Source organism: Equus quagga, chromosome 10, assembly GCF_021613505.1.
Source record: "Equus quagga isolate Etosha38 chromosome 10, UCLA_HA_Equagga_1.0, whole genome shotgun sequence".
Lineage (NCBI taxonomy): Eukaryota > Metazoa > Chordata > Mammalia > Perissodactyla > Equidae > Equus > Equus quagga.
Genome location: NC_060276.1, coordinates 87404612 through 87429733, shown reverse-complemented (window position 1 = coordinate 87429733; position 25122 = coordinate 87404612). Strand labels below are relative to the sequence as shown.

At 41.0% G+C, this 25122-nt stretch overlaps 1 protein-coding gene across 1 annotated transcript in view; it reads left to right on the top strand.

Annotated features, from left to right (window-relative positions):
• LOC124245835 (amine oxidase [flavin-containing] A) overlaps positions 1 to 25122 on the top strand; it is a 61244-nt gene that overhangs the window by 19383 nt on the left and 16739 nt on the right. Inside the window, exons 3-6 of the mRNA XM_046673604.1 lie at positions 4147 to 4284; positions 18828 to 18932; positions 19680 to 19771; positions 23325 to 23466. Coding sequence (XP_046529560.1) covers positions 4147 to 4284; positions 18828 to 18932; positions 19680 to 19771; positions 23325 to 23466 — 477 coding nt within the window. The remainder of the gene's footprint in view (positions 1 to 4146; positions 4285 to 18827; positions 18933 to 19679; positions 19772 to 23324; positions 23467 to 25122) is intronic.

The window sequence follows — 25122 nt, the reverse complement described above, 5'->3', positions numbered from 1 at the left end:
AGAAGGAAGCTTCTTGCTATGTCACTGCCGTTTTATACTTGAGCTTACATCACTATTCTGGAAAAATGCACACTTATTGTTTACTACTATTCAAGGAAATGGTTGCAGGTGGTTGAATCTGTGGAGCTGATGCAAGTACAAAGGAAGAGTACGTAGGGTGGGGAGGAAATAGGACCAAAGATGGAAGTTTGGGGAGCATGCAGATTTAAGAGGGGGCAGAGGCGGAGGAGCCAGAGAGAGGCAGTAGGGGCAGAAGAGGAGGACCAGACTAGAGCAGTGCCGTGCAAATCAGTGGAGGAAAGTGGAAGGGATGATCAACAGGGTCAAATGCCAAGGGCACTTGACACAGGATGAAGGCTGAAAAGAGGCCCTTGTGTTTGATTAGAAGGTGAGCACACAAATAGAGTGTTAAAGGCTGGGGATTGGCAGCAAGGACAAAACCAGACTGTTGAAGTGACTGGAAGGAGAGAAAGCATCTATCTAATTAGAAGATGTATCAGACTTAGAATAGAATGGCTTTTGCGGTGATAATAACAATGGCTTAAGCAATACAAACATTCAATTATTTTACATAGGAAGAAGTCTAGTGGTAGGTGGTCCAGGCTGGTGCGAGGGTTCAGCTTTGTTTTCAAGGCTTTGCCTTCTTTCTGTCTCTCTGCTCAGCCATTCTTTGCTTGTTGGCTTATTGCCTAGTGGTAACCAAATCACTGCTGCAGCTCAAGCAGCAAGTCCTCCTTTTCAAGGCAGGAAAGAACATGAAGAAGTGGCCTGTCTTATCTGCAGCAATGCTTTTCCTTTACCAGAAGACCCCAGCAGACATTTGCTTTAGTCTCATTGGCCAGAGTTGGGGCACATAGCAACCCTTAGCTGCCAGGGAGCCTGGGGAAGCAAGTATTTACCATTTCCAGGCTGCATAATAGAAGCAGGCATGAGAAAGGGAATATGAATGGATGTGGAATAGCCAACCAACAGCATCTGAACCAGGACATTTTACCAGCTCTTTCAGTCACACCATGCCATGCTCCCCTTCTGTCATTCGCTTTCTACCTTTTTAGATGTGCAGGGATGTCTCATAGGCCTATTTTCACTTTGCTCAGCTCTAAAAGTGTTCTACAGCCTCGCTACGCAAAGTGTCCTGTGGACCAGCAGCCGTGGAATCACCCAGGATAGAAATCACCCTTGATAGAAATGCAGAATCTCAGGCCCTGTCCCAGACCTGCTGAACATGAAGCTGCATCTTGACAAGATCCCCAGGGGATACTGTAGAAGTGCTGCTCTATGATGTGTGTTTGCTTGCTTGCTTTAAATTAATGTAAATCCAGATTAATTGCATTTGGAGAATTTCTGAGTACTTCCTCAAATGTAGTCCACTGGGAGGCGATAGATCTAGGAGTGAGCAGACTGGGATTCTGGCCCCTGTACTGGCCTGATTCACTGTCTTATCTTGGGTAAGTTCTGTTAGCACTTTACATCTGAGATTTCTCATCTGGGCAATGAGATACAATCTAAATACACTCAAAGAAGCTCCCTTCCACCTTCAAATTCTAATCGAAGGCAGTGTGTTGGAGTGCAAAAGAAGGATTGCATATTCTGACTGTATGACTTATTAGATATGATTCTCCTGTCATTTTCTGAAAAATATTCCTTCATTTTTGAGATAGTTATTAAGTTGTCCCTTAGCCCTACTTTTCTTATCTCTAAAACCTTTTGGTTATTAAATAGGACCATCAGTCATGTTGCAGATTTTCAGTTAGGAGCAAATTTCTTTCTATAAGGGAAATGAGAATTTAGCATGCTTGTCCCCATCTATGTTATTTCCCCAGGCTGCTTTTCCATGCTGCATTATTTATATATGTCAGCACCATACAGGAACTACTGTGTATTGAACATGATATTATAACTTCCCTTAGGTAGGCGAGAAAAGAGCTTTGAAATGCTTAGAAACTAGGACTTAACATTTATAAGATTTCAAATGAATAGAAGGAGAAAAAAAGGCTTTCTTAAGAAACAGGGACAGATGATGGTATTTAATAAAAAAACGGAACTGAATATTGTTCGAATTGTTTCTCATAGCTCGGTCAATTAGGATAATTTGGAATGGAAATGTCATAAAAGTTATTCTGGATCTTTCAGTACTGAAATGTCAACTTTGCTATTGTCACTTGGCGGCTGTTCAGATAGATCTTCTATTAGTTCAGAACTTCCCAGTTTTTCCTACTGCGATTCCTCCGTAATTCTTCAGGATCAAGTTAATGCAGTTGATATGCCTGCAGGGCTACCGCAGGGATGGTGTATTTGTTTCCTAATATAGTTGCATGTTTGTGACCTTTTCAAAGGCTGAGTAATGAAATGGAAATCAAGACCCTAAAGACTGAAGTGCAACATAGCAGAATATGGTATTACAGTTCTAGTATCTTGCTGAACCTGAGGCACCTCCTTTAGAATCTTTTGACTTTGTAAAGAAACATTCTGTAAAGTGCCTCACACTTTTTACTACCTCACTTAGGACTTTTGCCTTAAAGGTAGTGTCAGTGTTCTAAAGACATCATGTTTGGGAACTCACAAGAGTCCTCTTGCTGTCTTTGTTAAAGCCTCGAAATTTATTGGAGTGCTGACTCCAGTTTTGTTTTCATGTCTTAAAAAGGATGTTGGAGACTAGAGAAGGTCTGGAGGACAGCACCAATAGGTAGTAAAAGGGAATGTAAGGGTTATATGAGGAACAGGTTAAAGAAGTCAAAGGGACACTTCATTTCTGGTATTCTGGCAGAATGGAAAGCCTGATTAACTCTCCCCATCGAAATAAGTAAGATGCTGAATAAAGTATACTGTGCTGCCTTGATATGGAAGCTAGAAATGTGCACATCTCCTGGATGTTGAACAGATATCTCAAATTTAACACATTCAAACTGAACTTCTGATCTTCTTCATCAAGACCACTATTCCAGAAGCCTTCCCCATATCAGAGGATGGCAACTCCAAAAAACTCGGAGTCATGCTCAACACTATCAGGCCCCGCATTCATTCTGTCAGGAACTTCTGCTGGCTTTGCCTTCAAAATATATCCAGAATTCACCACTTCCCACCACTTTCATGACTGCCACTTGGTGGGAGCCACCATCATCTCTAGGACAGATTATTCAGTAGCCTCCTAACTGATTTCCCTGCCTTTGCCCTTGCTGCCCATAATCTAGTCTTCGTGCAGCAGCCAGAATAAGCCTTTCAAACCTGAGTCAGATCGTGGCACTTCTCTGCTCAAAAGCATATTTGGGACAAGAGCATTCCTGGCAGAAGGAAGAGCCAATGCAAAGATTCTAAGGCAGAAATGTGCCTGGTGTATTCAAGAAATAGGAGATCAATTTGGCTAAAAGAGAGTGATTAAGGAAAAGAGAATTGGAGATGAGGTTAGGCAGGTCACTAGGGGGCAGATCGTATCTTCCTGTGATGCATTCTGTCCAGCAAATTTTGTGTGTGTGTGTGTGAGGAAGACTGGCCCTGAGCTAACATCTGTTGCCAATATTACTGTTTTTGCTTAAGGAAGATTGTTGCTGAGCCAACATCTGTGCCAATCTTCCTCTACTTTATGTGGGATGCCGCCACAGCATGGCCTGATGAGTGGTGCCAGGTACACGCCTGGGATCTGAACCTGCGAACCCCCGGCTGCCAAAGCGGAGTGCGCGAACTTAACCACTACGCCACCGGGCTGGCCCCCTGCAGATGTTTTAAAATAGGATCAAGAACTCATCAGTGTGGGCTGATTTAAAATTTCTTCTGTTGGAAATCAGAGAGTTAGGCCTAATCAATCTCTGCGTGGCTCCTGCAGCACAACCTCAAGGAAAAGGATAGATAATAACCTAAATGCTTTGAAAAGGATTTAGATCAGCAGGATGTCCCACAGTGTTCTTTATTCCTTATGCATGTTATTGCTGAATTGGCCTCAGCAGTGACTATACAAATGGGGTTGCTTAATGATGAGTGTCATACAGGGTTAATGAGTGGAGAAGAAAGGAATGCTATTTTCAGTTGCATTTTATAAGAGAGATAAAAGGCACATTTAGGTTGTAATAAATAAATGGTTTTTTATAAGACAGAAACTCTTTTTTTCATGTTTTAACTAAAATCTTCTGGTTACTTTTTCTCCTTCTACAGAACAAACATGTGAATTACGTAGATGTTGGCGGGGCTTATGTAGGACCGACCCAGAACAGGATCTTACGGTTATCTAAGGAGCTGGGTTTAGAAACCTACAAAGTGAACGTAAATGAGCGTCTTGTTCAGTATGTCAAGGTAAGCCTGGCTCAAGTGACCAATGGGGGAGCATTATTTGGGAAAACATTTCGTTTTGTTTTGTTTTTTCTTCAAGCAATCATAAAAATTGGCTGTCAGGTTTAAAGTAGTATTCTGCCTTTCTTTTCTTTTTTTGTTTTCATTTAAAAAATCCCTGTGGCCTCCTGGAATCACTGCAAGGGGTCATGCCTCAGCTTGGCCCTCCCCCACATCACCCACTGTGACCCTTGAAGGCTGCACGCCCCACCCCAGTCCAACTGGAGTAGGAGTAAGAAGCTCTCAGCTTCCTTCCTTCCCTCCCTCTGCGGGTGGGGGTGCCTGGGACACACACATACACACACACACAGCCCCAGGCAGCCCCTGAGGCACCTATGAGGCAATTCTAAGGTCCCAAGGAACCTAATAGTTTGAGGCCACTTCTTAAGACTTTGAACAGATTATTCATCCTCATTCTTGCCTGACATTTCTTTGCACACTTTGATAATTTCCTTTGTACCTGGCCTTGACTCTTGGGAAGTCTAGCTCGGTTGTGCAGTTTCCCACTGTTTAAACAAGAGACTGTTTAAACTCTGACTGCTGATATCCAGTCAAGAAACAGCAGCTGTTGCCAGCATTATTCTTTCTTACTGAATCCAAACACGGAGCAGCTGGAGTCTGGAAACGTGCCTTGAGAAATCAAGTATCCAATCTGACATTGCAGCCCACTTCCTGGAACTAGTGTCACGAGGGCAGGGGTCATTTACTCATTCTAATGCCAGGATTCCCACACCGGTAACCACATCTACCCCCCATTCCACCCCAGGCAGTCGTGTAGGTCTAGTGTCTTCAAGGCCTTTCAGAGCTGGGAGTTAAGGATGCTTGTGATGTATGCACATTGATGCCCAATGAAGGAGATCAGGAATCTTGGGAAACTCGGAGAGCTGGTTTGAGATGGTTTGGGATGCTTGGGAAAGTCTGGCAGTGGCACATGAGAAAACAAACCAGAAGCCTTTAGAAAAATTGGGTCCAGATGTCAAGGGAGGAATGTAGAAAACATAAAAAATTATACCAAGTGTTTATGAATGCTGGCTTCAATAGGCCATGATCAAAAAGGGAAAAAATCCTTTGCTTCCCCACTTTCTCTTTTCTGCATAGTATGTTTCCCTGTAATAAAAACGGTAAGAATAATAACAGCTCACATTTATTGAGCAGTTTTACGTGTATTGGCATATTTAATGTCGGGAGAGAAACCAAATCCATTGCACTCAACTGCTAATTAAACAGTCATGTAAATTCACTCGCCAGTCCAGCTGGGAAGAAAAGGAGTCTGATGATTATCCTGGAATCTGAGCACACTCACGCTTATAATTTCTTTCTTCCTAACATTCAGGAGCTGGGAGATTTTTCTTTTCCCCGGAGACTCACGATAAACAACTAAGTGCTTTTTATGCATAAATTCCTTAAATCCTTCTATCTACCTTATTAGGCAGGCATGGTTATCCCCATTTTACAGAGGAGAAAACTTAGGTTCAGAGAGGTAAAGTGATTTGACAGGGTTATAAACCTAGTAATGGTCTGCCTTCCCCCTGACTACATGCTCTTCATGAATTTTAGAACTGACTTACCAGTAAGCACGTATTTAACATGCTACACACTGTCCTTTTCATTTAAGACATAATCTCATCTAATGAAATGGTGGAGAATAGAAATACCATTAAACCATCCTCTCACATACTTTAACCTGCCAAAAAAACACATATTTTCACCAAAGTAGACAGCAATGTTATGGTAAAAATGTAGCAGGTCAATTAGAGGTTAATTTCTCTGAATGAGTGCCTTTCTGCTATTGTTTCTAGTAAATCGTCTCCTTTCTGCAATGAGAAATAGTGTAGTAGATGTTTTTATAATGACCAGGAAACTGTAAAGTAAGGAGACCAGATGAGGGAAAAGCAGGAAGATATTCAGTTAACTACTCCAAGTAAGATTGTTAATAAACTGTATAGCAAAAAGTAATTCCACTTATCTAAAAATATCTCAACTCACTATTCTGGCCATTTCTAGGGAAAAAAAAATGGACTTTTCCGCAGCACAATAGTATATTGGGTTAATAATGCAAATTGTCTTTGTGATACTCTCTGCATCAGCTCTCATGACAACCCCAGCTTCTGTAATTCTAATACAGTGCATTCTTTTTGGTAAATATCACTGAAGTGAGTGAATCACTAGAAGATTGCTGCTATCTAGTTAAACCAAGCCATATTCTTTATGGTCAAGATTGATTCAGCTCTTAAATTTTCCCAAGTTGCAGCCTTAAAGAATGCTCCAATTTGTTTCTTCTGTTAGCAGACTGTAGGGCATCCAGTTTCAACCTACTCTAGGATGGTTTTTAGTATTCACCAAAGAACTATTCTTGACCTCTGCTAGATTGTGTCTACAGCGCAAGTTTTGACGTGACAATGTGGTGTTCCAAGCCTGGGTCTCTGAGCTGAACCGTGAGAATAGACATTTACTGGTGTTATCTACCCTGTCCCTTCCCCAAGAGACTATGTCTATCTACTTCATTCATAGATGTTTTACATCATTATGCTAAATTCATTCCATCAGTTTAATAAATAGTTACTGGGCAATCTACTCTGTACCAGATCTTTTTCTAGGCTGAAAATAGCGCTGTGGGCATATGATCAAAGTTTTTACTCACATGGAGCTTGCCATCTATAGGGAGGAGACAAGTAAACAATAACAATAAATAAATACTATTCACTAACATTTCTGCCTGTATCCTTCATGGATCTTGTGAATAGAACCCTACTCTAATTCTGGTTTAGTAGATCCTGATTCTTGTATAATAGGTTCTTGACTGGTTTCTACAGTGAATGTGTTTTATGAATATTGTGAATTTGATAGCTTTATTTGGGAGATTGTATCTGATTTGTGAAATTAATATAACTTAATCATATTGTCTTTAACCAAAAAGGTAGATTTGAAGTGGCATCAGCTAGATATGTTTAAAATGTTCTCTTTATCAATTCTTCTGCTTTGGATGGTGTAAGGAAAGCAGGTGGACTTGAATGCCTCTTGGATTAATGGATTAATTACTTGCGTTAGCAAATAAGATACACCACCATTATGATTGTTTTATGAATGAGTATCATTGAGTTATGGAGACTTTTTTGTTAAATTTTGCCGTGCCAGTTTTTGGAGAGGGAGGAAAAAATGCTTGATTCCTTTTTTTTTTTTTTTGCTTTCCACGGGTTCTTCCAGATCATAATAATGCAGGTAGGGCGTGGAGAGGGAGAACACTGCCAGAGATGGAGCAAGGCATCTTGCAGGAGCTGCTTTGAAGGAGAAATTGCCATATTCACTCATTCTCGCTTTCTCCCTGCTTTTCATGTCCTCTCAATAAAAATAGAAACTATAAATGTATACCACACATTTGTTTTTAGAGAATGGTGTGATAAGATTTATTTAAAACGACATAGACTTTCCTGATAGTAACAGCTCAGCAAGCAATTTTTCCTAGAATTGGTTCTGTTCTTCCCACAGCCATTTACTCCAGGTTTCTATGCCAACAACTGAAATCAAAGGCTTTTCAGACTGTGCGTGTTCTAGAATACTAAGTAAATTTTTTTGTCGTTGCTAAGAGGTGAACTTTGTTTTAGCCAGTAGGCCATGTTGAAAGCAGAGGATGTACTTTTTGTCAGTTTGTCTTAATTCTTGCCAAGTATAACTGTGTCTTTGGCCCCTTGCATATAATAGGGTGTTTGGTGTGGATTAGGGACATATATTTTTAAGCTGCTTTTAACCCCTTTCCATACCAACTCACAGAAGTCTTCTCTTTTGTCTTCAAAGAAAGTTATACTTTCACTTTCAACCCCTCTCAGTAGGAAACTCAAGAAGCTAAAGGTGTTAAGCTCTTGTAGGGATGTTGCTTGTGGTGTCTTTGCTTCCTTTCTTTTAATCACCTAGATTCATCCTCCTGACTCCATGCATTGGCATTGCCTTCCATCTGTAATGTGCCTATACATGTGTTACCTCGTTTGAGCTTCCCAGTGACCCAATGAGGTAATAAGAATTATTTCCCCACATCTTACAGATGAAAAAGCTGAGGCTCAGAGAGTTTAGGAGCCAAAGTGAGGCTTTCCAGCCCCTGAGCCCAGGATTCTGTGGGTTACATCACATTGTTCCTTATTCCATGGGCAGGAAGTCATCTTATGAACCCCTTTAATAAACTGCTCTAAGAAAAGACAAAAATCACCTTACACCAACAGGCTCTGGAGTCCTAAGACTGCCACTTTAGCAGTAGGAGCTCCTCTGGACCCAGGGACTCGGGGGAGTGGGTCTTCCTGGGAACCACATCTGGTTACATTCACTAGGGTGGCTTCTTCTCTTCTCTTGTACTTTAGGCCATAGATCTGTAGCCCATTTGGCCTTCAGTGAGTATCTGACTCCTGAGCAACCCCCAGGGCAGCCCAGTTAGGCTCTGCAGGCTGAAGACTACAGATGGATTCTGTTATTGTGTTAAAATACTAAGTCTAGAGGTCTAGGGCATGGTTGGAATTGTTAGCTATATATTCTTTTTGTTAAATGATTTATGTAAGCTTATTAGTCAAAGTATGATCTAGGTAAGAGTATTTTATTTTATGCCATTATATCCTGCCTGGTTTTAAAAAGAAAAATAAAGAAAATGTAAAGTAATTTGTATAAGTCAGGGTGGAAGATGAAAAAAAGACAATTAGGTGAGGACAGGCAAGTGGTAATGGGCCTGTGCTCCTGATAAGAAATTCTGTTTTGATTGTAGAAATGAGGTAATGCAAGAGAGATTATTTGTTTTCTTCTCTAAATTACAATTATATGTAAGTTTTTAAAAACAGAGAGACTAAAAATGTTTACATATTTTTAATTTGTCAAGTATTCAGTATAAAGATATATGGACATAGCTTGTAAGAAATAATTTTTAGTAACTTCCATTCTTTTTTCTCCTCCATTTTTAAAAGACTTCATTTACTTCTTGTGGGTCACAGGAAAGCTTAATGACAGAAATTACTCTTAAAGCCTTGTACTGTTTAGAAAGCTAGATAAGCATTAGCTTTTTTCTCTCAAAGACTCCTTTCTTTCTATAAACTTTCGGGGATAAATCTCAGATTTAGTTTCTAGAGAATGAAGTTTCTACTCAGTTGAAGTGACAGCCCAATAAATAGCAAAGTCAGGTTAATTACTACATTTTTTCTTTCTGTTTTTAAATTTTTTTTTAAATTGTGGTAAAATATAAACATAATATAATATTTACCATTGCAACCATATTTAGGTGTACAATTTAGTGACATTAAGTACATTCACATTGTTGTGTTACCATTATCCCTCCCCAGAACTCTTTTCCTCTTCCTTTCATTCATTTTTAATAGGGAGTAATTTACTACAGAAATTGATTTCTAACCATTCATTGAGAAGTAATCTAGAATGGCCCTCCCGCCTTGGACTGGCCTTCACTGGCAGCATAGAAAGGAGGTTAGTTCAGACACAAAAGATTTTTCTCATGAAGGCAGTGGAACTTTGCAATCATCTCCTCAAGTAGGGCCTTGGCATTTTGGTTAATGGCAAAAAAGAACCTTGTGAATAGAATGAAACATTACATAAGCAGCTTCCTCAAGAGAAATTGCTCTAATCGCCGTGATAACCCAATTCCTAGAGGTTCTGACCTTTCAGGTTAGAAAGTAGGTGCCAGTTTGAGGCTAAAATCTCCTTCTTCCTCCTCCTTTCTTGCTTTCTACTTCCTGCCTATTTTCCCCTTCTGCAGCCCCGACCACCTCAGAGCATGCACCCACTACCCCAACCAAAAGGCTTAATCATTGGTCCTGAATTTTCAGACTTTTGCAGAGTAGCCTTCTAACAGTTGAAACTTTAAAAACCCTCTAATGTCCTATGAATCCTGTACCTGGTCCATTCTGGGCACTTCCTGAAAAAGGGAAGCTCCAGTGTCCTATGAGTACATGCAGACCCAGCCAGAAAGTCTTTTCTGTCATTGCCCTGTCCTGCCACTTAACAGGATCGATGCTGCTGTATAGCCCTCTGTCTCAGGTGTGAACTCCAAGCTTTTTCACTTCTGTGTCAAACTCAATGAATACCTTTTGAAAACCTAGTGGACCTCAGAGTTTTAGTAAGTGACAGTTATCCTTACTTGAGAGACAGGAGAAAGTTGTAAGAATGCAAGTATTTGGTTCAAGGTCCTGCAGAAGTGAATGAGAGAGAGAGAAACACACAGACAGATAGACAGACAGAAAGCCTACTTGATAACTAACCTTAGCAAACACAGAACTTGAAACTGAACAGAGACAAATAATGACAATAATGCTGATACCTTATATTTGAACAGTCTAGTACTGTTTTCATAGCACTTCATTTTAATTTTTGCTTTGTGTTTGGGTTTAACGCAACTAGAAGGAGAAAATTCTAAGTGGAATCACAGAAAATTTGAGTGTGAATTATAGTTACACGTAATGAACACTTTGATCCTGAAAGCTGTGGAACTGAGTCCTTTTCATGTCAGGCTTTTCAAACAAAGAGAAAAATTACTGAGCTCTACTAGTCCTTTTCTTTTCATTTCCATAGCTCTCATGTAATTTGTCAGACTCAAATGATACACAATGAACCTCAGGCTGAGATTTAATTTTGTGGCCTAGTTTCTACAGCCATAGCCAGCAGATAAATGTCTCTGAAAAAACATCAGGCTTCAGAGACAATGCAAAGAAATTACTGTTGGCTCACACTTGCTGACCAGCCGTGGGTGATAAAAATAGTCCCTGGGGCACAGATGTGGGTGCAGTCGCTAATCTACATAATTATTTGGGCACCTACCAAAGAAATCCTGAGTATCTTTGACTTTTCCCGGTCTGTAAATTATTTTTAAATACTTTTCTGATCTTCAGATGTTGGGAAGATCGTGCTAAGAATCTGATGGCTCCTGGTGCACCTCCCTCCTACTGTAAGCCCTGATCATGTCCCTCATCATGATGGCATGATCGCAGGAGCCATTACTGAGGTATCTCCATCCATTACCATCCAGCGGAGGGGCAGGGCTGCATCTGCCTAGTCACTGGGATACACAAGGCTTCTCTGGCAAGAAGCTCTGTTTGCCCTTGACCCTCCTGACCTGCTCTGACGTACTTTCGCTCTGTACTGCCCGGTTTTAAGTGGCAGGGGCCCAGGTCCAAGACTCGGCACAGAACATTTGCAGTTTGAGCTAGACGTATAAGTGATTTCATTTTATTTCTCCTATTGAACTCGGCGTTGTGGAATGATGTACCCTCTTGTCCAGGAGAGGTATAAATGAGAATATATTCCCATTTGTAGCATTTGGAAAATAAATCTTCTACTTATCACACCTCTTCTTTCTAGCCCACGTTTTCCCATGTTTACTCAGGCCCGTGCCAGTGGCAGCCAGAATAAGAAGACATGCCTAAGGGCATATTTTCAAAGCAACATTAATCCCAAAAGTGCTTTGCAAAAGACAGAGTTTGTTGGTCAGATAAATTTTGGAAGTGCTCCATATTCTATCCCTATCTTTAAGAGCCACGATGTCCATTAGCAAATTAGAAGTCCTATGGGGGCTGGCAGTTAAGAAAAAATAAAGCTGTTTAACTATAAGTCAGGATTTCCAAGATTTATGACCGTGGAACTCGTTTTCATATCGCATCCATAAAGATCAAAGTGAGAAATGCTAACATAGGATGTGTTTTAGAGATTTAGGTTCCCTAAGGGTCTGAGTCTTCCATATTTTTCTCTTCTCTTCAACACTTTACACATAGGGAGTTCTAGTAAATTTGATGGTGATATTGATTATTGCTATTTTAGAAAAGGTATACATATGTGTAATTGATAATTAAAAATCAGTGCTAAATTGGCATTCATTAGAAAGTTTTATCTGAGGTGGAAAAAGAGGGAGTCATTTACATAGAAAGAGACTGGACCCTTTCTGAGGCCTAGGGGAGCTAGATGTGATAGTAGATAGACTAAAAGCAAGAATTCCATTCCCCTTTTATTCCTTCATTTAATGAGCATTTCTTGGGACCTTGGTATTTACAAGGCAATGTAGGAGATATAAACACAAGTGAGGCATGGTCCTTCTTCTCAGGTGTGTTGAGACTAGTCGGGAAAGTAAGACATGTACATAAATCAGTTTAATACAGTGTAGAAAATAGCAAGGTGCCATGGGCAACAAATAAAATGCTCTAGTTTATCAGAGGAAGCAGAAGTGGTTTCCAACCTAGGCAGCCAGGTGGGATCTTTGGGACCATGTCTCTCCCAAATCAGTATTCGCTGGTGCCTACAAGCTCCAGGCCTAGAAGCACATCCTAACAGGAATACATGGACAACTTCTTCTCCAGGAGGAAATGGGGCATGGGCAAGCCATGGTATGTGGTTGCTGTATAATATCTTAAATTATTGTTGGTGGTGTAGGATGAAGGATAGAGGGGGAACAAAGCATTGGGTAATCAAGGAGCTTTGGCATTTGGTTGCTATGGCAAGAATAGTGACCATAAAGATTATAGAATCAGTTGACACCTACTGATGGTCCTAAGGAGCATAAACAGAGAAAAGGAGAAACTGAAAATTGTGAATGTCCGATTGAGAACAGGCTTGGAAAATCAGAGTGTCTCCAAGGCAGCTTGAATGAGTCAAGGCATAGAAATGACTGAGAATCCAAGTCCAAGCCCTGAGCGTAAAGTTTGCAGAGTTGGAACACCAATTAAATGCCCCACCCTGCTAGGGACACTGCTAAATCAGGGACACTGGTAGGGAAGGAATGGGAACTTGAGACTGGGATTTAGGATACTTGGGTAGATACAAACAAAGCTGAGAACTTTGATCCCCGAAATCCCCTCTCTAGATGAGAAAACCAGCCTTTCCTCGCATACAAGCCTTTCATTGTCTGTACCAGGCGCAATTGCCTCTCAAGCTGAGACAGATTCACCCTCAGCATCTACTTGTACCATTCCTCACAATCTTCAGACCCATGAGAATTAGATCTCAAAATAAGTTAGATGGAGAAGTGCAGGACCTGGCCCAAAGTACAAGGCCAGCTGCCAGAGTCACATGGCATGGTTGATCTCTGGATTTTAGAAGCAAAATGACCACACCAAGGCATGCTGCTCTAGTGTATTTGCCCATTAACTCATAAAGCTATGACTTTTGAATGAGGCTTAAAGTAAGGAGGGACTCTACAGCAGGTCCAGGCTCCAATGCCTTAAGACCCAGCAGAACCAATGATATTGGAAATATCATGGCAGGCAGAGATAGTGTCTGCAGCTTTTGGTAGCCTTCAGTAGGAATATTGGAGCAAAAACCACTTAGGATTTGAGTGAGGCCATGAATACCCTTTTCTGCTGACAGCTACTCTTCATTTGCAAAGCGGTTCCTGACTTGTAGCTAGGTCCTGGTAGGGACTGAATAACTGACCATGGGATACCAAGTGATCATAGATTCAAACTGTGCTTCATGAACGGAGGTAATATCTGCTCCACTGAACTACAGAACTAGACATACATATCATTATAAAATTGATTAGCCCAGGCCTGAGAAGGTCCAGCTGGTACAAGTAGACTGCACGAGCAAGGGGTAGTTTAGGCTCCCAAGATACCTGCTGCTATTGCTTTGGTTCCTTTCCCTCAACCATACATACAACCTCATGCATAGTATCCTACAAGTAGCTGATGGGAGAGGCTAAAAACACAAGCCTGGTTTACAGAAGGATCTGTACCTTCTGCAGTTGTCAACTGGAAGTGGATGGCTACTGCATTTCAGTACCACTCAAGGGTGGGCCCTAAAGACAATGATGAAGGGATATCCTCCCAAAGGGAGAAGTCAGGCAGCACATCTGGCTGTCTGTCCCGTGCATAAGGAAAGATTGATTGTTGTCTTAGTTTGTTTTGTCCCCATAACAGGCTTGAGAACATTGATTGTGCCCCCAAAGTAGACCTGGAGTCACTTCCCAAATAACTACCTCCAGGGAAAGGGATACGTGCCCATAAAGGTTGTATAAATGAGTTGTTAGAGCTGTGGGCAACTGAGGCTCAATTTCCCCTAGGTTCCCCTGAGGAACTGTGTGGAATTTGCCGCAGAATTGCCCCACCAAGAACAAGGAAGCTGAGATAATTTATCCATGTCCCTCACTAGCTGGAGTTGCCCTTGTGGATGTCAAATTCGTACTACTTGTATGCTATCCTGCCCTCAGGCTGAACAAACTCCTGGTGGCCCAGAAGAAAGTCCTCAGGCAGAAAAGGAGAAAGACTAAGTTTTAGTCACTTAGAGTGCACAGGTAGCAAAGATCTAGGAATTTTCTACCACGGCTCCAGTCCTCTGCCAGAACTCAGAGATAGGATGTGGAGTAGGGAATCAACAATATCCACCACAGCCGGAGGTTTGGATCTATACTGATATGTGGGCAGTGACTAACAGACTGGTTATACAGGCAGGGGTTTGGAAAGAACAAGATTAGAAAACTAGTGACAGAGAACTCTGAGGGAAAAGTGTGTGGATGAACCTGTCAAAATGGCCCCGAATATGAAGATGTTTGTGTGAGGGTCAGACTTTGGGGGTGGTCAGTAGATGGGAGAAGGGAGGATCTCCCATGAAGAATGGGAATTAGGTGAAGGGAGACTTGAGAGACCCAGCACAATACGATGGGATAGATGTTTCCATGTCAAGTGTGAAGGCTTTTTCTAGGTAGAGTAGAACTGTATATGTTTGAGGAGAACTTGGATACCTCCATTTGGAAAGAGGAAGAAAGTAACTTTTTAAGCTACTAATACAACACAATACTGACATTCTATTTAATGGATCACTTTTTAGATGATTTCTTTATTTAAAGCATTATTGTAGACTATAGAAAGGAACCACCAAAAGATTTCTCTTACCAGCTTGTCAGAAAACAGTGGGACTAGAAGGGTGCCAAGGAATTCACATGGGTTGGACAAACGTCTTTCTAAACCAATCCAGAACATATCTGTTTATTTTCAAGATGATTAAAGGAAACTCTTTGGCAGCTTTCCTCAGTGGCCTGTGATACTCTTTAATAGCACTCGGTTCTTTTTGTTTAACTAAAATGTAAAAGTACAGAGAGATAAAACTCACCAACATGCCAATCAGCAAATGATACTTGCTTACTATAAACTTGGCTTATCTTATAGGACCAACAATAAAGAACGATGTGGGAGCCATAAACTGTCATCTCCTGGCAATAGTCTCCCATTATTATGAATGTTGGTAGGTTGAGAATGTGATTTCACAAAGGGACTTAAGTATTTGGGGCAAAGTTCCAGGGACATTGTGTTCTACTTGACATCAACAATTTCTGCTGTGTCAAAGACGCTTTCCTTTAGAGATTAAAGGCCACTTTGGAAGGATAGGAAGGTTTCAGAGTATAGGCACAAAGTGAACTTGACCTTTACTCAAGATTTTTGTTCCTTTTATTTTTAAAGTGCAGTAGCCATTTGGAAGTATTGCCAGAGATTCTGCCTCCCACTCTTAGGTCGTAAAGGCATTTCTTGTTGAGAAGTGGTTTAGGATTGAGAAACTACCGACACCTTTGTGAGAAAACTATAAAATCCCATTTAAGAGACTGAGAAGGTCTGGATCGAAGGGAGTTCTCACTCAGCCAAGAGACCCCTCCAGGCCTTCCCACTGCACAGCTTTAGGGATTCATCCATGCAAAAGGCAGTCTCGAGTTGTCTAGTTTAGAAGCGGGCCATGGAGGAAATAAGCCTTCCAGAGGCTTGTGAGAAAGGAATAGGTGACACGGAAGTGCCTGTTTCCACATACAGGTATATTCATTTCTTTAGGTTTTCTGTGGAATAAGAGCAGAGAAGCCAGAAACTGCTAAGAGCGAAACTAATTAATGAAATTCCTTTATCAACTTGGTGCCTCTGTCAACAGGATAAAAATTACTGTCATGGTGGGCCTCTGTGATCTTCTTTTAGAATATTCCATGGCTTCCATTCCTAAAAAGATTGCCAGGCTAGGGTCTTCTCTCTCCCTGAACTCTTCACTTCTCCTTCCATCTCTGTTTGTTTATCAAGGCTCAGATCAGGGAGTCTCTTAGGACCATGTACGAGATCATACTTTGGTTGGCATCATCCTGCAAAGAACGTTAGGAATGTGGGACATAGTTTGTTGAATTATATTTAGAATATTTTTCTTGATGTCCTTAGACAATTCAGCATGTTTAAGTTTTTTTAATAATTTTTTTCAGAGCAAAGATCAGTTTGTGTGAGACTATTCCTTGAGTATAAACACATTTTATAGAGGAAAATGTAGATTTTTCCTGATTTCGATTAAGAGAAGAATTATAACAAGAACCAGTTGTTCTGAAGGCTGCCCATGAGCTATTACTTAACCATGGTCTCTCTCTTCTCTCTAGCTATTTTTGTGTTTTGGGTAAAATATCTCTGCCTATTTGTCTCAGAATACACTTCAGCATTTTCCAAAGTTGCCCCTGTTTCCTCAGCAGTCATCTTATACCCCAGAGCTTCTTAGTCTCCATTTTTACTCCTTAGAAACATAAAAGACATGTGTGGAAGATGTATAAGATTCACATTTTAATGTTTTCTTTCTCTTAGTTGGGAAGTTTAAGATGTCTCTAGAACAAACCTATCTCAACATTCCATCAACTCTATAGGAGGCTGGAAAGCTTAATGTTTATGAACAAAGGCTTTGGGAGCAGGAAATTTCCCTTCTACTATTTTCTAGCTAATGGCCCTGGGCTTTAGTTTCCTCATTTGTAAAATAGAGATAGCAATAGTGCTTGCATCCACAGGGTTGGGATGAGTATTACATAAGATAATGCATATGAAGAGCTTAAGCCAGTGCTAGACATAGAGAAAGAGCTCAATAAATGTTAGTAATAATGGTGGTGATAGTGGTGGTGGTGATGATGATAAAGGATTTGGAGTCCCGGAAAGTTGTATTGCAGCATTACAGCATAGCATTTTCAGATAAGAAATCAGATCCCATAATTTGCCAAGGTCATTTGAATTTGCTGCTATGGAAGGGAAAATTACTTCTTTGTCACTTAATTGCTGCCACATAGTCTTACTTAGTTGGAGTGTGTGTGTGTGTGTACGTGTGTGTGTGCACGCACATTAATGCAAATGCTGTTATGTCTTGTGTCCCTGCCTTGGTGGACAGGAGTTCTGTTTTAGCCCTTTCTTTAAATCCAAGACATCTCTTAATATTGTGCAGTACATACAGTAAGCTTTCTACAAATATTGAATATATTTTTATTTGATAAAAAATTAAAAGCTCATACAAAATTGTATTAGTAAACAATATTTTGACCTTATGAAGATTTATAGGATGTTTTATTTTTAAAGGAAAAGAAGATAAATTAGGAAATAAGGCCATAGGAACTACTTAGACCTGGTCTCTTTTCCTTCATTCTCCCTGCTGCCCTGCATTTACACAGCATAGTGCCTGTCACATAATTGAAATGAGGTAAATGGTGGCTATTAGCTGTCTTTGTGTTAGAGGTCTTGGTACAGGCAATAGAAACCAACTGGAGCTAACAAGAGGGAATTTACTGAAAGGATATCAGAGGACCGACAGAATCAATAGGAGACTGGAGGGCCACACTCAAGAATGGGCAGAGACCAGGGGAACTCTGGCAGGTTAGGGACAGGAACTACAGCCGTGGTCTTTACAGCAGGAAGCATCTGCTCAACATGCTGCTATAAGGAAGGAGAACCCAGAGTCAATTTTTTTCTGTTCTTGAGTGACCCATTACAGGGTGAGAGTCCTCTGAGAGTGGGTGATTTGCCAAGCTCAGATCACAGGCTCACAGCCTGGCTGCACCAGGAGCCAGAAGTTGGGAAGAAAGGATCTAGACCATCGCCTACTGTCATGGGAGATGGTACCCAGGACCATCCTCCCTACACATCTATCCACAGGAGAGGAGAGGCAGTTTCCCAAGAAAAAAACCAGGGTACTACCAGGAAAGGGGAATGGATGCTGGACAACCAAAAATGGCAAATGCCCATTATTCCACAGTTCTAATGCTTTGATTCTTGACTTCAGGCATGGTCTGTAGTCTATCCAGTCTTAATTTAACCTTCAAACACAGTCTGAGATATTCTGCTTTGTTATTCCAGTCCGCTATGTGGTCCAAGGACAGTCCTCCATGTCATCATCCTGCTCTCATCTGAGTGGGACCATCCTTCCAAAGAGATTAGATAGAAACTCAGGAGTTGAGAATATTGTGGCATCAGCATTAGATACTAGGACGAGCTACTTTTATTTATTTATTTGTTTGTTTGTTTGTTTATTCCTTCATTCTCTATAAGGAGAAATAAGTTCAAATAATAATTTCCTGTAAATTAAAATCGACTAACAAAACACCAGGGAAACTTTGCTAATCTAATTGAAATTTAGGGCCTGAACAGGTAAAATATATTTACTTTTGCTTTTGACACAGTAGAGGATCCTGTTGCTTTGAAAATAGCTCTTAGGTTGATTGGTTTTTTGGATTTTTAGAAGGCCATCCTAATTTAAGGTATTATCCTTTGCTTTTGTTATAGGGGAAAAGTTATCCATTTCGGGGAGCCTTTCCTCCAGTATGGAATCCCATTGCGTATCTGGATTACAACAATCTGTGGCGGACAATGGATAACATGGGAAAGGAGGTAAAGTGTGTTGTCAGCTTGCATGATGACCTGTTACTGAAATAACAATAGGAACTGTTTAATATCCCTCCACAGTACAGAGAACATTGCTCAGGACATTGATACATATCATTTCCAATGCACCCAACAACTCTGCCAAGTTGGTAGTATTTCCACTTTACAAATGAGGAAAATGAGTGCCAAGGAGTTATGGGTTATGTAATTTCCCCAAGACCACACAACAAGGGAACCAGGATTCAAACCAACATCTCTCTGATACTAATGCCTGTGTGTGTTCAACTCTATGCCACTGAGAATTTATGCGACATATTTTTCCAGGTATCCTACTTATAGTTGTCTTATCTATATGTGATGCCATTTTAGATAGCAAAGGAGAGAAGGATTTGTTCCCCCAAAGTTTTATTACTTAGTCTCAGGCTCTGTAACATCACTCTCTCAAACTTAAGTTGAGGACTTAATATGGGTGTTAGCTTTCAATAATAATAATGATCATCATAATTACATATTAATTTATACATACATTTACATGTAATTATTATTATCATTATTATTTTGGCAACAGTATTAGGGCATAGAATCCAAAGAGCTATCCATCCCAACCCCACCGTCTATACATAGATTTGTATGCCAATCACACATTCCAACATAGACAGAGAGATTGGTTTTCAGAGGTTCTCCTGAGGGCCTCTTGGCAGGGCAGTGGGCAGTAACCATCACACCTGAATGTGGACCCTTCTTTCTCTGCAGATTCCAGCTGATGCACCGTGGGAGGCCCCACATGCTGAGGAATGGGACAAGATGACCATGAAAGATCTCATCGATAAAATCTGCTGGACAAAGTAATCTTGACTATTTAAAATTTGCTTTTTATCTTCCCTTCTGATCCTTTCTATCCAATCTTAAACTGCAGTGTTTTCTTAATTATAGGCAAAAAAGTTAAGAGGAAACCTAATGACCTTTAGGTTAGTAGCAACTTTGAGGGCACTTTAGACACTTCAGAGTAAGTTTGACCATAAAATGAATCTAAAACATAAGAAGAAAAGTAGATGAATAAATTAGAACTTGAATGAAAGAGTTGTGTAATTTGCAATAAAACAAGGAATTGTATTTTCAGATTATATAAAGGTCAGGTACAGGAACAGTTTGAAAAAATATTAAAGTAATTCTATATAGATACAGAAAAATATGAAACTGAAAAGAAGCTAGTCTATATTAATAAAAAATATAAACTGTATATAATGTTTTCAATGAGAATCTGTGTTATTAGCTGAATGACTTACAGATCATTCAGTCAGCATTTTGGGGTTGCAGTATGAAGGCACTGTACCAAGCACTGAGGAATGGTGGTGAACTTGTTAGACATGGCATGAACTCTCATGAAGCTTAAATTCTTCTAGCAGGAGAGACTGACATTATACACATAATTACATAATGCTAGGAAAGTGATTATAACAGGAATCCTGACCTGAGGGTATAAGAGATTCCTTGATGAAGCAATCTTTAAACATAAACCAACGAGTTAGTGCATCAACTAAAAATGAGCCACAGAGGATGGGGGAGACAGGAAGGGGCGAACGGTGGGGAGGGGGATGGTGTCTTCCTAGAATGCGCCATAGTGGGTGGGGGGAGACAGGAAGGGTGGATGGTGTGGAGGATAGTATATCCCAGGAATGAGCCATAGCAGATGAGGGAGGACAGGAAGGATGGATGGTATGAGGGGATGGTATCTTCCAGGATGAGCTATAGTGATCGTGGAAAATAGACAGGAAGGGTGGATAATGTGGAACATGGTATCTTCCAGGAATGAGCCACAGTGGATGGAGGGAGACGGAAAGAGTGAATGCTGTGAGGGAATGGTATCATCCAGGAATGAAACACAGTGCATGGGGGGATACAATAAAGATGGATGGTTCATAGTATAGTATCTTCCAAGAATGAACCACAGTGCATGGGGGGAGACAGGAAGGATGGATGATGTGGTCTAAGGATATCTTCCAGGAAATAGGCATAGGGGATGGAGGGAGACAGGAAGGATAGACGGCATGGGGAGATTATATCTTCCAGGAATGAGCTACAGTGGATGGGGGAGACAGGAAAGATGCATAATGTGGGGGATGGTATCTTCCAGGAATGTGCCAGTTGGTGGGCATTATAGTTAGAGTAGATATAGTGAGAGCATGATATCTTCAGGAAGGACCACAATGACTTGCAGGAGTCGACAGGAAGGATAGGTGGTGTGAGGGGATATTACCTTCCAGGTTGAGCTACAGTGACTATGAGGGAGACAGGAAGGTTGGAAAATGTGGTAGCATGATATTTTCGAGGAATGAGCCATGGTGGATGGGGGGAGACATGAAGAGTGGATGGTATGAGGGGATGGTATCATCCAGAAATGAGCCACAGTGGATGGGGGAGACAGGAAGGATGGGATGTGTGGAAGGATGGTATCTTCCAGGAAAGAGCCACAGTGGGTAGGGGGAGACAGGAAGGAAGTATCCCCTTGGGGGGATGGTATCTTCAAGGAATAACCACAGTGACTTGAGTGGGAGGAGGCAAGAGGAAGGACAGATGGTGTGAAGGGATGGTATCTTCCAGGAATGTGCTACTGTGACTGTGAAGGGGAAGAAGAGTAGTAGATGATGTGAGGATGAGGTATTTTCCCAGAATGAGCCATAGTGAATGGGGTGTAGACAGGATAGATGAGTGATGTGGGGGCATGAATTCTTCCAGGAATGAGCAAGTTGATGGAGGAGGCAGGAAGAGTGAATGGTGTGAGGGAATGATATCTTCCAGGAATGAATCACAGTGTATGGGGAGAGACAGGAAAGATGGGTGGTGTGGTGTGATGGTATCTTCCAGGAAGGAGCCACAGTGGGTAGGGGGAGACGGGAAGGATATATGGGGGGGGATGGTATCTTCCATGAACAAACCACAATGACTTGGGGGGGTGGTTAACAAGAAGAATAGGTAGTACAGGGGATGGTATCCTTCAGGATGAGCTACAGTGACTGTGGGGGAGATGGGAAGGTTGGATGATGTGGTGGCATGGTGTCATCCAGGAAAAAGCCATAGTGGATAGGGGGAGACATGAAGAGTGGATGGTGTGAGGGGATGGTATATCCAGGAATGTACCACAGTGGATGGGGGAGACAGGAAGCATGCGTTGTATAGGAGGATGGTATCTTCCAGGAATGAACCACAGTGGGTAGGGGAAGACAGGAGGGGAGTATCCCCTTGGGGGATCTTCAGGTAAGAACCACAGTGACTTAGGTGATGAGGGTGACAGGAAGGAAAGGTGATGTGGTGGTGTGAAAGGACAGTGTCTTTCAGGAATGACTCACAATTAGTAGGGACAAACAGAAAGGATGGATGGTGGATAGGGAGGTAGTATCTTCCAGGAATGACCCACAGTCATAGAGGCAGACCAGAAGGATGAATGCTGTGAAAAATGGTATCTTCTAGGAATGAGCCACAATGAATGTTGGGAGATATGAAGGTTGGATGGTGTGGGGGATATTATTTTCCAGGGAGACAGAACAGCTCATAGCTTTTATGAAGGCCCTGAGATGAGGAAATTGACATGTTTTAGCAATGAATGGACAGTATGCCTGGACCATAAAGATGCTGTTAGAAAGTGATGTAATGGGGGTTTGGAGAACTGGTTGAGAGGCAGATGGTGCAAAGTATATTGACCATATTTAAGATTTTTGCCTTTGGCCATAAAGGCCGTTGAAGTCTTATAAACAGAGTGTTTTTTGAGTTTTGGACTGTTAGAAAACTTCATTGGCTATAATGTGGAGAAGGATAAAGAGGGGATGTAGGATAACCAGGTAGGGATGACCAGGAGGAGCCACCACTTTTGTAACCCTGGTGAGGGACAGTGGTAAACTGGACCAGGGTGGGTTCAGTGGAGGTGGAGAGTAGGGGATGGTTGTTCAAATAAATGAGACTAAATATGCTTAATGATCCTGGACAAGCATATTGACCCTTTAGACTGCACTGGAAATAGCATATTTGGAGCTAAGCTGTAATTTCCTAAAAGCAAAGGAAAAGTTTACTGTTCCCAGGAGTTAAAATTTGCATTCCTTCAGAAATTGGGCCCAGAAAACTTCAGCATGCTCCACTTTGGTAACCCGGGTTCAGTTCTTGGACGCGGACCTACACCACTCGTTGGCAGCCATGCTGTGGTGGTGATCCACGTACAAAAAAGAGGAAGATTGGGACAGATGTTAGCCCAGGGCAAATCTTCCTCAAGCAAAAAGAGGAAGATTGGCAACAGATGTTAGCTCGGGGCAAATCTTCCTCAGCAAAAAAAAGCAAAAACAAAATACATGATATCCTGTGATGGATGTATGTATTTACTCCTGACTTCCGCTCTTGTTCTGTGACCAGGACTGCTAGACAGTTTGCATCTCTCTTTGTGAATATCAATGTGACATCAGAACCCCACCAGGTGTCTGCTCTGTGGTTCTTGTGGTATGTGAAGCAGTGCGGAGGCACCACTCGGATATTCTCGATTACTAACGGGGGTCAGGTATGGAGTGTTCATTCTCATACTATAACTTCATTTGTGATTTTGCCCTCACCCAGTGTGGTGTCTTAATAATTGATTTTGTATTTTGAAACATGAGTGAATTTGAGACATGAACTTTTGAAATGATTCCAAAAAACTTTTCTGAAAACAAAATTTCTCATTTCCTCTTCTCATTCCTGAAAATAAGTTCACAGCTAAAGAATGTTTCATTTTGATTAATTAAGTCTTGAGAATTTAGTTCCTTCCTTGTGGAGGTATATAAAATTAGGCTACTTGTGTAAGAGGAGCTAAATTAGTAAAATCAACTAATTTTCAAAAAATTCTAGTACTTCTGAAATTATTGTGCTTAAAGTCGTCTCTGTTCCAGACATGAGGCTTTTTTGTCCCATTTTGTGCCTGAAAGTTATTCTTTTATGTTCGTTGTTATAGAATGGAAGTGACTGCTCTTTCCTCTAATTCACACAAGTGATTCATAGCCACTCTTTCAATAGTAAATTCTACATTTTTTATTTTAAATTTTTACTGCCCACTAGCATTTGCCCTGATTCCATACCACTTTCATTACTGATGAATGAACTCATTTGGCTCATTGGCTGGACATACAGCGAACCAGTTTTGAGGTCAGAATCCTAATTCCATGATTTTCAAGACTCTGAGGTTCTTTGTGTAAAGGCTCTCCCTTATTCAAAAAGAGATGGGTATCTCTTTTCTAGGAATCTTATCCCTTGGCAGGATAAGATTTAATTCAGAGCAGTTTACTTCCAACTTATGCCCTGCTCCACAGTGGACAGTGTAGAGTCTTTCTCCACTAAGTGAATTATTCCTCTCCTTAGGAGATCTCCGGAAGTCCCTAAATTGTTCTTGTGGCCCCAAGAGTTACTACCCATTTGACCGGTAGCTTTAGCAAATGCAGGACAGTTGCATTTTTTAAGTGTCTTTACACTTAGAAATCCCACATTACTCCTTTTAACTTATATTTTTTACTTTCTGAGGTATCATGACTCATATTTTATATTTATAGCCCTCATTCCGAGGAGGCAAGATACTTCTAACCCAACTCTACATGACCTTTTGGAAAGCACAGTTCAGATTATGAATCTCAAACCATTATCACAATATTTTTATAAAGAACCTAGATTTATCCTTTAATAATTTAGTTCAGCAAATACTAGACATGAAGGAGTGGACAGAGAACAAGATGGAAATAGTTCATGGTCTTTCCACTATACTAAAATTCAAAGTAACTCTTGGAAAACAGAGGTCAAATTATAAATTAAATGGTCCCAGTTTCTTGAGGAAGGACAGATCATGAATTCAGGTGTGAACTACTACGGGAATATTTTTATAAAAAACTTTGGTGGTGTCACTAGACCAATAGCCTATCCAGGGTTTTTGGAGGAGCGTGTTTGAGGTACCTAATTGTCAAGTGTTAGGCTGTGCCTCAGTCTACCTACATGTATTTCTAACCATTCAAAGAATCATCTACAACAGGCTAAAAATATTCCCCTGGTTCTTACAAAGTGCATCGTATTAAGGATTTAACCTTCATAGATTAAGCTGGAAGCATTTCCATGGGTGAGTGTGGCAGACCACAGTGGAGCAGAGCACTCATGGTCTTACAGGGCTCCTCAAGGGAATTATTTAACACCGTCTGGA